Below are 13,449 nucleotides of genomic sequence, written 5' to 3' on the forward strand. Positions count from 1 at the left end.
TGACGCATGTTGCTGGTCATTTGTAGGAAAACAAACAAATTGATTGAACACTTGATCGAGAGATTTTGCGAGATTTCTGGTTTTGAGAGTCGGGACAATTTTTGTTCATGAATAGTGGTGTGCTGTTTTGGCCAAATCGTTTGTCACCGTACACTATAGGAACAAAACTGTTTAACCTAACATGTCGTTATGTGTGAGGTCTCTTACGTTTTCAACATCTGTTAAGATTTGAAAAATCTTTTCGTGTGGGCCAGCATCATATTCTTTCTCTATTCTTTATCTTCCCTCTCCTGTCCTCTCTCCTCTCCTCTCAAAATATAGTGTATTATCCTCTCTTTAACTTTTTCATCATCCCCCTCTCCTCTCATGTGCTTTAAACTCTTTACCTCGCCTCCTCCTCCTCTCCTTTCCTTTCCATTCTTTTCAACACAGCAGGTCTAAGACTTTATATTTCCTCCCTCTCATCTTCCTCCTCTCCTTCCCTTTCCTCTATCTTCTCTTTGCATCCTCTTTCACACTCTTTTCATCTCCCTCTCCTCTGAATACAGTGAGTCTGATGCATGCTGCTTATCTTACCTAAATGAGAGCGCAATTTCCTTTTGCTCAGAACCTGCCCCTGGTTCCTTTCATTATGGCTCTATAGCAGACAGACTCCTACAGTTTGTTTATTCAATGTATTTACTGAATTACCCATGGCTATTTACCCTGTAGTACCCCCCTGCCAGAGCAGCGGGGTTCAGGCAAATTGGCATAGCAGGTGCTCTATAGCAGACAGACCAATCTGCTCTGATAGGTATCCCAGCCAAGAAGCACTCGTACCCGGTGGAGAGGGAGAGAAACAGAATTATTGCAGAGGCTCAGCCTGAATCAGCAACTGGCATACTGGCTATGTTTACCTCTGGCAGCGGCAGGGGGATTGGTGTGTGCACGTCCAAAGAAAGAGCGATTCGCGCATCTGAGAATAGTGCAGTGGGGAGGAAGACATACCTCTGCAAACATTGCAGCATCTGCCATCTGGTAAGATCTGCTCACCGACGGTGCAGTTGAGCTCTGGACAAGTTTCTGTGACTTTCACCATCAGGCCGTTCTGGAAGGAGAGGACAGAAGGAAAACATTACAATTACAGTGCTGGGGGTCAAATGTGTGAAGGTCTGAGCATTACACAAGATCTTCACCAGAACAATAACACCATTTAAGGGGAAAAATGACACTCAATCTGATCTGTTCCAGAGCTCAAATCAGCAAGCTTCCCGTCACAATCCCGCTTCTTTAACCTTTTTTTTTGTGGTAAGTTTGTTCAACATAAACACAGGACTTTTGGTGCCTTCAAATGAAACTTGTGAGCTGGTATTTACAACATGGGAAGTCGTGTGCACGATATTCTTGGCGTTCAAGTGGTAAAGTCGTGAGAACACCGCTGCTAAGCAATGGCAATGTTAACGTTACTGTCGGCGTCTAGAAGCCACAAAGGCTAACGATTTAGCAAGCTAGCAAGTGGGTAACATAATGCAGGAAATGCAAAAGGCATGAAAAACATGAGGCCTCAGACGTATTATAAAATTACAAAGAAAAACAATATACGACTGAAATTACAATATGGCCTCCGTCATTTTTTTACGTCAACAAACACGTCACAACTCATCTCGTAAACACGGTAAACACGACCCCATTTGATGGCACCATTTCACCAAGGAGACTGCTGTTTGTTACGTTACGTTAAAAAGTCCACTAAGGGCTGCCGATATTTATTTACGCTAGTTATGTTGTTACGGTTGTTAAGTTGTGTTATGTTATTATTTGAACACAAACCATGATCATTTTTCTAACCTCCAAGTAGTTAACCACCACGGATCAATCATTTCTCAACGTTAACCATGCAGTGTTGTGCGTTTCTGCAGGCGTGATCTGAGGCTGATGTGAAACATTTTTATGAAACGTATTTTGGGTTCAGAAACGTCGACATTCAACGTATCCGTGGTTTGCAGAAACGTACAATGCCAACATTTTTTCTGGCGACTGGGTTGAATTTTCTTCAAACATAACGTGTCGAAACGGTCGTATCGGTTGTTGACTGAAGTCGGGAAATCCACTAACAAGCGTCACGTGAAAAGACTTACTTGACGTGACAAAGTGTGAACTTGCTGACATACTATATGTCTATATGACCTGGTGATGTTGAGAATGTGTTTTAAATTTGTTTTTAATGTTAATTCTAAGCATTTATTCCTGAATGTCATGTGGACGCATGCTGTTCATATAATTCCATGCATGTTTCACCCATCGCACGGAAAATACACTAGTGACTCTAACTACCATTAGCACATATCGGTGGATAAAACATTCAGCTAACTTATCTTCTTTAAAAATGACAAGCGGCAGCAGGTCATATCAGCTGTTGCTAGTTAACGTTAAAACTCGATGACAGACTGCATTAAACTGGTCTGTTGTCCGGTTTGTGTTCTCCCTGCAAGCCAGTGTTTGGACTCAGCTAAAGATCATTGGTGAAGAAGACTTAATATAAGATAAGACAGAATATAGGTGATAATAGTTTTGAAAAGCAAGTCTGTAGGGTCATCAGCAAAGTTACATTTAATCTGAATAACCTTAAGGGTATCAGGCACCAGTTGTCTCCGTCCGCTGTAAAGATTTATGTACTCATTGATTTCCCCCCCCCATCTATCTTATTGCTATAACAACCTAGTCACAGGCAGGTGTGACTACACTCAAGCCTGTGTACTAACTCAGGCTGGTATCATACACTGTTGGTATCTATACCTACGAAAAGTAATGCACTGTAATTCGCGTATATCCCACAAAATCAATTTGTGTGCAATTCACGTAATCCTGAACCAGGAAGTTGTAGGAGGACGGGGGTTGATGGGTTGGTCTAAAAATACCAGACAATCGCCCAGGAGACCGGTGTTCATGTCCCGTGTGAAACCAGAAACAAACACTGATTTATTGTCTTAACTTATGTACTTAAGTAACACAACTTCCGGGGTTATGTTAAGCCAAACCGCAAACTTCTTCCTAATCCTAACTAAAGTAGTTTTGTTGCCTAAACCTAAGGAAGTTGTTTCCTGTGAAGACAGAAGTTTATTTTGAAAAGACTATATGCATCTAACGAGTGGAAATTGACACGTGTTGCTGGACTTTCTTAGAAAAACGAGCCAAAAAGGAGGAATAATTTTTTCATAAGATATCATACAATAAGATATCATGTACGAGGATACTTTGACTCTATAAACCACTGGTTTCCAACCTTTTTCCTTAAGGGACCCCTTTTCTATCATTGAGTAAATTGACTACCCCTGACTAAGTGACATACTGTATTTTATGAATATTTCATAATATATCCAATGAATAACAATAATAATACAGAACAACTGATAAACAGTACAATTAACCCAAATAGTGAACACAATCACTGGAGGGAGTTTGTATGAAACAAACGATTTGTATGAATTTTGAGAGGATTATTTCCGGTGAATATTGCACCAGAGATTATTTTTTAAAACAAGTCTCTGTCTGTGTTATGTATTTTTTCTAAAGACGGCCTCGTAACCCCCCCGTGAAGCTTTGGCAACCCCTAATGGGGGTCGGGACCCCCAGGTTGGGAACCAGTGCTATAAACAATTCCTAAAAGTACTAGTTAAAAAGTCAAAGGCTCATCATCACTGTAATAACCGGAAAAGATATAATTTCCTCAATTTTGATAACTTCTTACTTTACTCCTGCCTGCTGCCTGATGTTTAAAATGATTCATAATCTCGCACCCCGTCCTCTACAATGATGCCTGGCCTACCCCGGCAGTGGCAGTTCCATTAGCACTAGAGTATCCACTGGGGGTGACCGGGTACCGCTGTTCAGAAGGACAGCCTTTGGTCGATCTGCTTTCACGGTTAAAGTAGAGGGGAAGTGGAATTCCACACCAACAAACATTAGAGGCTCGGGAAGCTTTGCAGCGTTTAAAACCATGCATTGCATTGTATTTATCATACTGATTCTATTATTATTATCTCACACTGATGGTCTTTTATGCACCGTGCATCGTTCATGTAGTGTATTTGCAGTGTGGTTGTTGTTAGTCTACCTGTCCAGGGACAACAGATGCAAATTAGCTTCTAGCTAACTGTGGTGCAATTAGTCTTAATTGTGCGAGGTCCCTGCAGAAATAAACAATAAATCAAATATATCAATAATTTAAGATTATAAACTTTATATTTTTTGGACCAGGACTTCCAGTAACAGTATTTTATTTAACAAAATAATGTTAAATTCAATGTTAGACATACTGACAGTAAGTCACATAATGATCCGTCCCTGTAATAATAGTTAAATATCAAACCTTCATGTTTTATAACCCTGCCAAGTGTAACCTCCTTTTTATGTTTAATACATATTTTCAGTTCTCAGACCTCACATAAAGGCCTGCGGGCAGAGCTACGTTTTGCCAGCGTGAACCTTATAATTTGAACATCACAAAAGGGGACGGTGACACTGCTTTTGAACAACAACGGCGGTTAAAAGGATGTTTTCAAGTGTTAAAAAACAGGGTGTTTTTAAGATACTCCTGGCTGAATGAGGCTGCCATGACAACAGAGAGGGGAGGATTGTAAAAGGCTGTATATGCTGCTCACATTCACAAGGGGGGCATGAATACAGATAGCAGGTAAGGTGCAGATAGGCGCCACCAAAGAAGAGAAACAAAGGTAGATCGAACTCTGTGTCATCTTCCCCTGGGCCTTCAAAACAAATAGCAGGCACACAGCAGCAGCAGCAGCCTGGCTGCTACGTCAGACCAGACCTCTCAAGGACGGAAGTATCGACTCAAATCCCGAAGATTTCTCCCCCCACAACTTCCTTCAATGTCAATTCCTTCTATTCTAGGGACCATACTATTACACTACTATTAACTGCTTCCACGTGTCATCTTTTAATAGTACAGCTTTGCACTGTGAGCCTTTTATCAGTCATTAACTAATGAGAACTTGTCTTTTCCTGTTAGCTCATTGTTTTGGTTTGAAGGCCCACACAGTCCGCTCTCATCAGTGATGTTTCTGCTGTTTTTCTGGATGAAAACGTTTCGATAATCCCACCGTACGCTACCTGTCGAGCAACAAACAGCAGACGGATAAAGTTAAAGTGACTAGCTGCCTTGTACAAAAGAGCCACCGATGCAGCGCTAAGAGGAGACTGAATATTGAACTCAGAATGAATGCTAATGTTGCTGTGTGTCTGATTAGTGTGTGTACATAAACAAATGTATGCTAACATGTTAGCCATAATAACTAGGGCTGTCAATCAACGATTGTCCATGGTTAATCGCAATTAATCGCTCATTTTTTATCTGTTCAAAATGTACCTTAAAGGGATATTTGTCAAGTATTTAATACTCTTATCAACATGGGAGTGGGCAAATATGCTGCTTTATGCAAATGTATATATATATATTCATTATAGGAAATCAATTAACAACACAAAACAATGACAAATATTGTCCAGAAACCCTCACAGGTACTGCATTTAGCATAAAATATATGCTCAAATCATAACATGGCAAACTGCAGCCCAACAGGCAACAACAGCTGTCAGTGTGCCAGTGTGCTGACGAGACTCGTGGGTACCCATAGAACCCGTTTTCATTCACATATCTTGAGGTCAGAGGTCAAAGGACCCCTTTGAAAATTTCCATGACAGTTTTTCCTCATGAAAATGTAACGTAAGTTTGGAGCGTTATTTAACCTCCTTCATGACAAGCTATGATATATATGATACCAGTATCTTCAGTCTGGCTTTCAAACTGAGCCTGCTACAACCTCCGAAGGCTCAATTGCATTAGTGCGTTAAAGAAATTAGTGGCCTTAAAATTTATTTGCATTAATGCGTTATTGTCGTGGTAATTTTCACAGCCCTAATAATAACTGTGTTGCAGTTTACTCCCGTCTGTCCAAAATGTAATCACTACATAATCTTATCCTCTTAAATACATGTGAGAAATTGTCGTAATTAGTAACAACTGTAGATTCAGCGTTTTTTCACATTAAACTCTGTGATATTACAGTTCAGTTTGACCAAAGCACACTTGGTGATTGTTGGAAAGAGTAACGACAACGGTTTAGGTGAGTTTTATTTTGTTTCTGTCCAGTTTGAATGAAGTGTTTTACGATGCTCCGCTACGTACAGCTGATCACAACATAAACAAAAATACTTGTGGATGACGGCTCAAGCTGCACGGAGAGGGGGGGCAATTGTACTTGGGCATCTTGGCGGAGGTCTGCGCTCTCCGAGTGCCATTCTAGTTGCCTAATAATTTTGCTTCATAAACAATTATTTGATTTTTACAATGTCTGTCAATTCATTTTCTGTTGATCAACTAATCTGTTTCAGCGCAGCACAGTTATTTGGTGACAATCTGAGCTGCTGAGTGTTACTTATCCATACAGATGGCGAAGCAGAGAGGCTGTCGTATGCTGGACAGATTGTAAAGTCGCTGTGTGATTTGTGATATTGCGGGCTACATGTATGTAAATAAAAGTTGACTTGACACACCAACGACCACCGATCTCATCCTTCCTGCTTATTCTCTCCATATGTCAATGTATATATTCATTGATGCTTTTCCCACTTCCCACCTCTCCTGCTGTGACAGTGAGAGGACAGAAACATGGTCTGACATGCAGAAACTGACATAACACACGTGCCGAAAAATACAACTGAGACTTATGGGACCGAAATGCTGACACGAGAGACCCCCGAAGGCCTCAAAATAAAACTTTCCAGGTCCCCTCTGAAAACAACTTGTCCACAAATGGTCACTTAGCAGGGTTCATATTCCAGGAGTGGAGGATGGTTGTAATTGTTTGAAACAAAGCTTACAAACAATATAATCATGCTTCCGAAGTGCCGGAGGGCTAATAATGAGTTCAGGAATCCACTGTGCGGCTCTTTGTGTGCAATTACACGCATAAAACGCTAATTTTCTCCTTAAAACAGCGTCTTTAAAAGATAAATGGCTCCTCGGTGGAGAAAGCTCACCTCTGTTCTATGGTGAACTGGAATAACGACTTTAATTATAATCCACGCTGAGATGAAGCATCTATTCAAATCAGGCCTTTGTGTTGCTGTGTTCATATTTATTCTAATTACCTGGCTATCTCGCCATTAGAGAGAAGGAAAAGAAGGCAGATTGAGCAGATTGGGGGGACGGAGGGAAAACTAATATGGCCAGCTGGCTAATTGAATAACACGCCGAGCAGTCCACCACAATCATTACACATTTACACTGAAAGAGTGGAAGTGTTGCACGGTATGTTTGATTGCAGAGTATAGGCTAAATGCTGGAGAAAGAATTGTACAATTAAAGGTCCAGTCGGTGGGATTTAGTGGCATCTAGCGCTGAGGTTGCAGATTGCAACAAACTGAATAAACCTCCTCTCACCCCTCCCTTCCCAAGCGTGTTGGAGAACTACGGTGACCTTCAGGTAGCGCAAAAATAGTAAAGGTTTGTCCGTTCTGGGCTACTGTAGAAACATGGCGGAGCAACATGGCGGCGGACTCTGAAGAGGACCCCGCTCCCTACGTAGATATGAACGGCTCATTCTAAGCTAACAAAAACACACAGATTCTTAGTTCCAGGTGATTATACATTAATGAAAACATAGTTATTGAATATTATATTCCATTTCTGCTAATAGATCCCCTGAAATTCTACACACTGGACCTTTAAGTAGAAATGTTACCTTGCATTCCCTGCAGCTCCGAGACAAAAAGCGCTGGCCTTCGGAAAAGGTCTGGCCCATGTAGGTGCATTTCGCTGTGGGCACAAAGATAGAAAATAACACTCTATTAAGGTAAGTACAGTAAATATGAAATACCAGTAATCAGACAATCAGACAATATCAGCACCTGTGGTACTAAAGAAATAGCTAAAGATGCTTTTGAGATTGCCTGTGAAAAAAAAAAAAAAGTTTCCAGCCTGAAGTTCTGCATAATTAATTCTGTCAGAGACAGAGTTGTTCTTGGCCGGTGTGCGTAAGCGGAGAAGAAATGTAACAGCACATTAAGAATACAACAGAGGAGACCCGTCGGCATATTCCTCTGGCGGCAAAGCAGAAATAGAAAACGAAGCACATGATACGAAGTCCTGCTTTTCTCCTCTCCAGGGTGCAGGACCGTGGAGCGCTCAGTCGCAGCTCTGGACCGCTGCTCCCCTCGCTCGTCTGTGCCAGAGCTCTGATGTTCACAGGGGAGGAAGAGGAGGAGGAGGAGGAGGACGGAGCGAGCGGAGGGATGGAAGGAGGGAGGCAGAGGAGGGCTGGAATTATTCAAAGACAAACTATCCTTCAGGGATTTCGTGTTTTTGCCATATAGCAAGAGAGAGACGCAGTTGTCTGTGGGTCTGTGTGCAGCTGTAGCAGACCCCTGTGTGCTTTATACTAGAAATAGTGCCTTCCATTTCAGCTTCCGCAAAACCGACTGTGATCTCTGCTCTCGCAGATAGTTTACTCTGGTTTCATTGTGCCAGCAGCCACAGACGACAGCCCTCTTTGTATCTACAGCGGTTCTGGTGGTAGTCGTACCTTCAGGAAACAAGCTGAGCATGCATGTAGGACGGTCATTTGTCTCAATGCGAGCAACCTGTGTTTCCCTGACAAGCGGACATTTGTGTGGTTGTGTGAATAATGACCGTCTCCCACTCACTAGCAAAGAACAGGAAGTGACACTGTTCTACTGCTGCAAAACATCCCAGATACACTCTGGAAATAAAGCAAGATTACTACTGTAGATTAGGGCTGGGACGATTCTCCCGATTCGATGGGTATTGCGATTTCTTGTTAATATTTTTAACACTAGACCATGGGAAAAGTTGAATAATACACTCCTAGGGACTTTTACTTTGGAAAATATCTAAATTGATACAGTAAGAATGTTTGATATTCAGCATGTATGAAGTTAAATATATCAGTCATTGTCAGGCATTATTTATTCTTTTTTTCCAGCAACCCAAAAATCAAAGAATAAAGACATCTCCTCCACAAATTAGTGGTATTTTCTTTTTTTTATAAGGGACATGTAATGTTTTGGTGAATATAATCAGTCAGTCTTATTTTTATAAGTATTTGTAAACAGTTCCCTTTGTTAACGCATTATTTTGAAAACCGGACGTAGTCACACACGTGTATTTCCGCTAGCTCTGTCGCTAGCTCTCCCGTCAGCTCTGTTCTCTTTATACATCCATGGTCAGCTCCATCGGGGCCGTTTGAATGCATTTAACATAAATGTCAGTATATGGGTGCTCTACAGTTGTAGCGTCGGCTGATTTGACCACGGAGATGAGAGCGACGGCCGGCTTGACATTGCGTTACCGCGATACGACACGTTTCCTGTCCATGACAGAGTTAGCATGCAGCTTTAGCCGTGATGTTTAGCTCTGCTTTTCCTGCAATGTGTGAAACCAAAAGTGTTTCCATCCTTTACTGGATGTGTAGTGTTTACCACTTTGGATTTAACATGTGAGGGTGCAGGACGTATCCACGCAGACCCTCCGCTGTTTTCTACTTTTTGGTTTTGGCTCGCTGCGGTTTGTTTTGGTTGACGGATACGGAACGGATATGACATCACGTGACTCAGACTCCGCAAAGACTCAAATGAAGCAAATATATTGATTCTGGCATTAAAAAAATTATTTCAAAACCGTAAAAAAAAAAATAAACATAGATGAATCGATTTTTTTTCCCACCCCTAATCCTAATTTAGGATTCCTAATTTGGGAAATCCCTAAATTAGGACACTTCTGTAACAGATAGATTCCTATGATAAGATAATATAGGATTTTTTTGCCTAAATGCAGTTAGGAACATGTTTCTGTAATACCAAAAATCCTAAATGTCATCCTGAACTGAGATAAAATCGTATGTCAGACTTATGACGTTTCTGTAACGAGGCCCCAGGTTGAGAAATCCTGAAGTTACCCTTTAATATGAGGTCAACATCACCTTCTCTTAAACTGTCTAGACAATGTAAAGTCAAAGTTCATTCTGATTAACAAAAGGCAGCAAAACATACAACTTAGTTTAATGTGTCCTGATTAGCATGTATTGATAAAACCAAAATGATTATAGAGAAGAGTTGATTTTCGAGAAGGCGGCTGTGGAGAGATGACATCATCCGTAGCTCTATACTGGTTTTATAGATAAAAAATACGAGCCAAAGTTTTGAATGGTGGTAGACTGAGCAACAGGAGGTTTATTTAATCATCATCATCTATTTCCACCGCTTGGCAGAAACACAAATGAGCAAGTCATTAGCAGCTGATCTGACCTGGTGGTGTTATTTTTGTACGAGAGCAGAGGCAACTTTCACAGGTTTAGCTGAGAACATTTTTTCTGCTTCCTGCTCGATCTAAATGTATGCTTCTGTTACTTACGTCTGCATTTCTTGCAGCAAGTCCCGTCGACGTGTACAGGAAGCGAGTCCTCGGAGCAGTTTGCTGGAGGACAGAAAATCCTGCGACACTCCACCACACCGTTCTATAAGAAAAGACGTAAAACATGTTAACATCAGAAGTAAAAATCAAATGCTCACTGTGAACTGGGTGGGAAAAAAATTGATTCACCTATGTATTGTGATTCCAATGTTTTTTTAAATCAATTTCTTAATGCCATAATCGATATATTTGCTTCATTTGAGTCTATGCAAAGGGAGAAGGAAGTTACCGCTTTTATTGTTGTAGTCAGAGTAACGTGACGTCATATCCGTTCCGTATCCGTTAACAAAACAAACCACAGTCGACTGCAGCGAGCCGAAACGGAAAAGTAGAAAGTGGCGGAGATTCCACATGGATACGACCGGCACCCATTTTTCACTGTATCAATTTAGATCATTTTACAAAGTAAAAGCCCCTAGAAGTGTATGATTAATTTTTTGAAAGTTAAAGAAAAGTTAAAGTTAACAACTAGGATGGCACTCGGAGAGTGCAGACCTCCGCCAACGTGTGACTTTAAAAACAGATCACAGCTCCCAGTTGGCGGTACCGTGAGGTGGTCGGCTTATTATTAACACGGTGTGTTTCCGTGTAACGTGTCGGCGGATGCCTCTCTCATTCAGCAGCCTTGTCATGTCTGTACAACGTTACACTACGTTGTCTGTTGAGGCGGGGTCATGCTTCATCAACGCGTCATCAGTTACACTGCGTATGTGTTATATAATCTGTGGTTTTAATGCTAAGGCTGATCGGAATCCTTAAAAATGTTCCTGTATCCGGATCATGAATCGGATCGGCACCATAATCTAATGGATTGTTCATTGTGCCGCACCCCACCCCTCCAAAACATTTCATTCAAATCCATCGCGGACTTTTGGAGTAATCCTGCTAACAGACAAACAACATAACCTCCTTCCTAGGCCTTCAGCCATGGCTGAGGTAAAAATCGCAATGATCGTAATATCGAATCGAAATACTTGTAGAATTGCAATACTTAGAAATCGCGATACATATCGAATCGGCACCCAAGTATCGTGAAAGTATTGAATCGGGAGATGGGTGAATCGTCTCAATCCTAATGTGAACATTGAAGGCTTTTGCCTATAGCAGTGCCAAAAAAATCCACCATGTACACGTCTCCTACGTCTTTCTATGTCTCAATTTGCATAAGCATTCGTGGAATTATATATTTTCATCTGGAAAAAAAACACTCTTTACCACTACCGAACAACAGTTAACACATGCAGTGTGATGTATACTCTCATCCAATGCTGCTTACTCAGCCCTAAATGTCTAATGCTCTTGCAGTGTTCGCACCGTGCAAACCAACCCGAACCTGTTCCCAATCACCAGCAATCTGAAACTGAAAGCTATCATATACTGTATATAAAAAATAAGTAAATTATAATGTCATACTATCAGATAACAGACTCGTCTTCGAGCGCTGGATGGCGGCTACTGAAAGCGAGCGCCCCGCTGATAGCAGGTAGTTATTCAGGCCCTGAAGGACTGCCTTCATTTTTTTGAGGCTGATATCTCTCTCTGCGAGCGCCTCTTCATTTCATGAGTCATCGGAAATGGTTCCCCCAGGACGCCGCGGTTATCAGTTAATGGCATGTCCGCAGGAGGAAATCAGACCGACTAAACTCCACCCTGTGCTTGATGTGCAATGATGCAGCAAGTCTAATTCCCCGGGGCCAGGGATGGCCTGATTCAACACATTTCAAAGTCTGGCTCCTACACTATGTATGAGTACAGCAGTGAGGCTTATTAGGGGGCGCTTGTTAGGGGGCGGGCAGGAGGCAGGGTAGACATGATGCAGGGGCTGGGATGGAGGGAGGGCTGATGGGAAGACAAGTTAAGGAAGCTAAGTGTTCAGAGTGGAGGAAATAAGAGTTGTAGTGACTTCTCATTAAATGAAAAAAATCTACGCCTAATGCTGAAAGTGTTCCGGAGACTATTTTGTTATAAATCTGGTAATTTGTCTTTTTGGTGTACCCACTTTCCCCTCGACTACTACGATTTCTCCTTTGATTTCATATGACACACTGGACATTTCTTCATATTATCAGGTCTCAAAATTCTTATTTTCTTTAAAAAGTCGAAAGATCTGCATTTGGTTAAAACAATTTCAACCGCTTTCAAATACAGATCAATGTGTTACTAAACTTTTTTTAGAAAAAAACAACTTAAACTTAACTTAAAACTTTATTACAATAATCCTATGCATACAAGTACGTACACTACATTTGACCTCTGCAAACTTTTTCTGTCATTACCTCCTTTGGAGTAAGAAATATTTTCACGGTTTAACCACAGTGAAACTGTTGTTTTTGAAAGGTTGAACGATTAAAGGATACGGACCGAGGCAGAATATTTCATTAGATAAAAACATGGAGTGAATACTGGAAATAATTACGATCTCTCTTTTTTCAATAAATTTGGACTTTTGGACTGAGGCGATTACAGAGATGTTCTGTGTGTGTTTGAGAGAGAGGAGGGAAGAGAAGGTGGAAGGTCGGCTAATGTGTTTATATGTTCAGAATGAAGCTTTTAACTACTCGGTGCGACCCTACTTCATATTTTCTTTTGATTGGCGTCAGATGAGCACGTCGTCGAGTTCGTCTCCCAAGCATCTTTTTCTTTTTGTCCCTGTCAAATATCTGTCCATTCTGTAAACCTACAGACTACCTGTCTGAATGAACACCATCGGATGTATAAAGACCCGATCAGAGCCAATTTGTTTACAGTGAAAGAGATTCCGACATCTGGTTTGAGAACCACTGATTTAACCCATCCTGAGCATTAGGAGCAGTAGGCTGCTGTAAAGCGCCCGGGGAGCAACTTGGGGTTGGGTGTCTCGCTCGAGGACACTTTGACATGCAGACAGTAGGAGCTGGGGGATCGAACCACCAATCTCACGGTTAAAGGATGACCCGCTCTACAAACTGAGCTACAGTTGC

At 41.5% G+C, this 13,449-nt stretch overlaps 1 protein-coding gene across 1 annotated transcript in view; it reads right to left on the reverse strand.

Moving 5' to 3' along the window:
* Window positions 1-13,449, reverse strand: part of LOC119500673 (protein kinase C-binding protein NELL1-like) — a 384,179-nt gene that overhangs the window by 212,748 nt on the left and 157,982 nt on the right. The window contains exons 9-11 of the mRNA XM_037790521.1: window positions 10,430-10,532; window positions 7,743-7,816; window positions 988-1,087 (exon numbers count right to left, since the gene is read on the reverse strand). Of these exons, the coding sequence (XP_037646449.1) occupies window positions 988-1,087; window positions 7,743-7,816; window positions 10,430-10,532 (277 nt within the window). The remainder of the gene's footprint in view (window positions 1-987; window positions 1,088-7,742; window positions 7,817-10,429; window positions 10,533-13,449) is intronic.

The sequence above is a fragment of the Sebastes umbrosus genome, chromosome 2 (assembly GCF_015220745.1).
Source record: "Sebastes umbrosus isolate fSebUmb1 chromosome 2, fSebUmb1.pri, whole genome shotgun sequence".
Lineage (NCBI taxonomy): Eukaryota > Metazoa > Chordata > Actinopteri > Perciformes > Sebastidae > Sebastes > Sebastes umbrosus.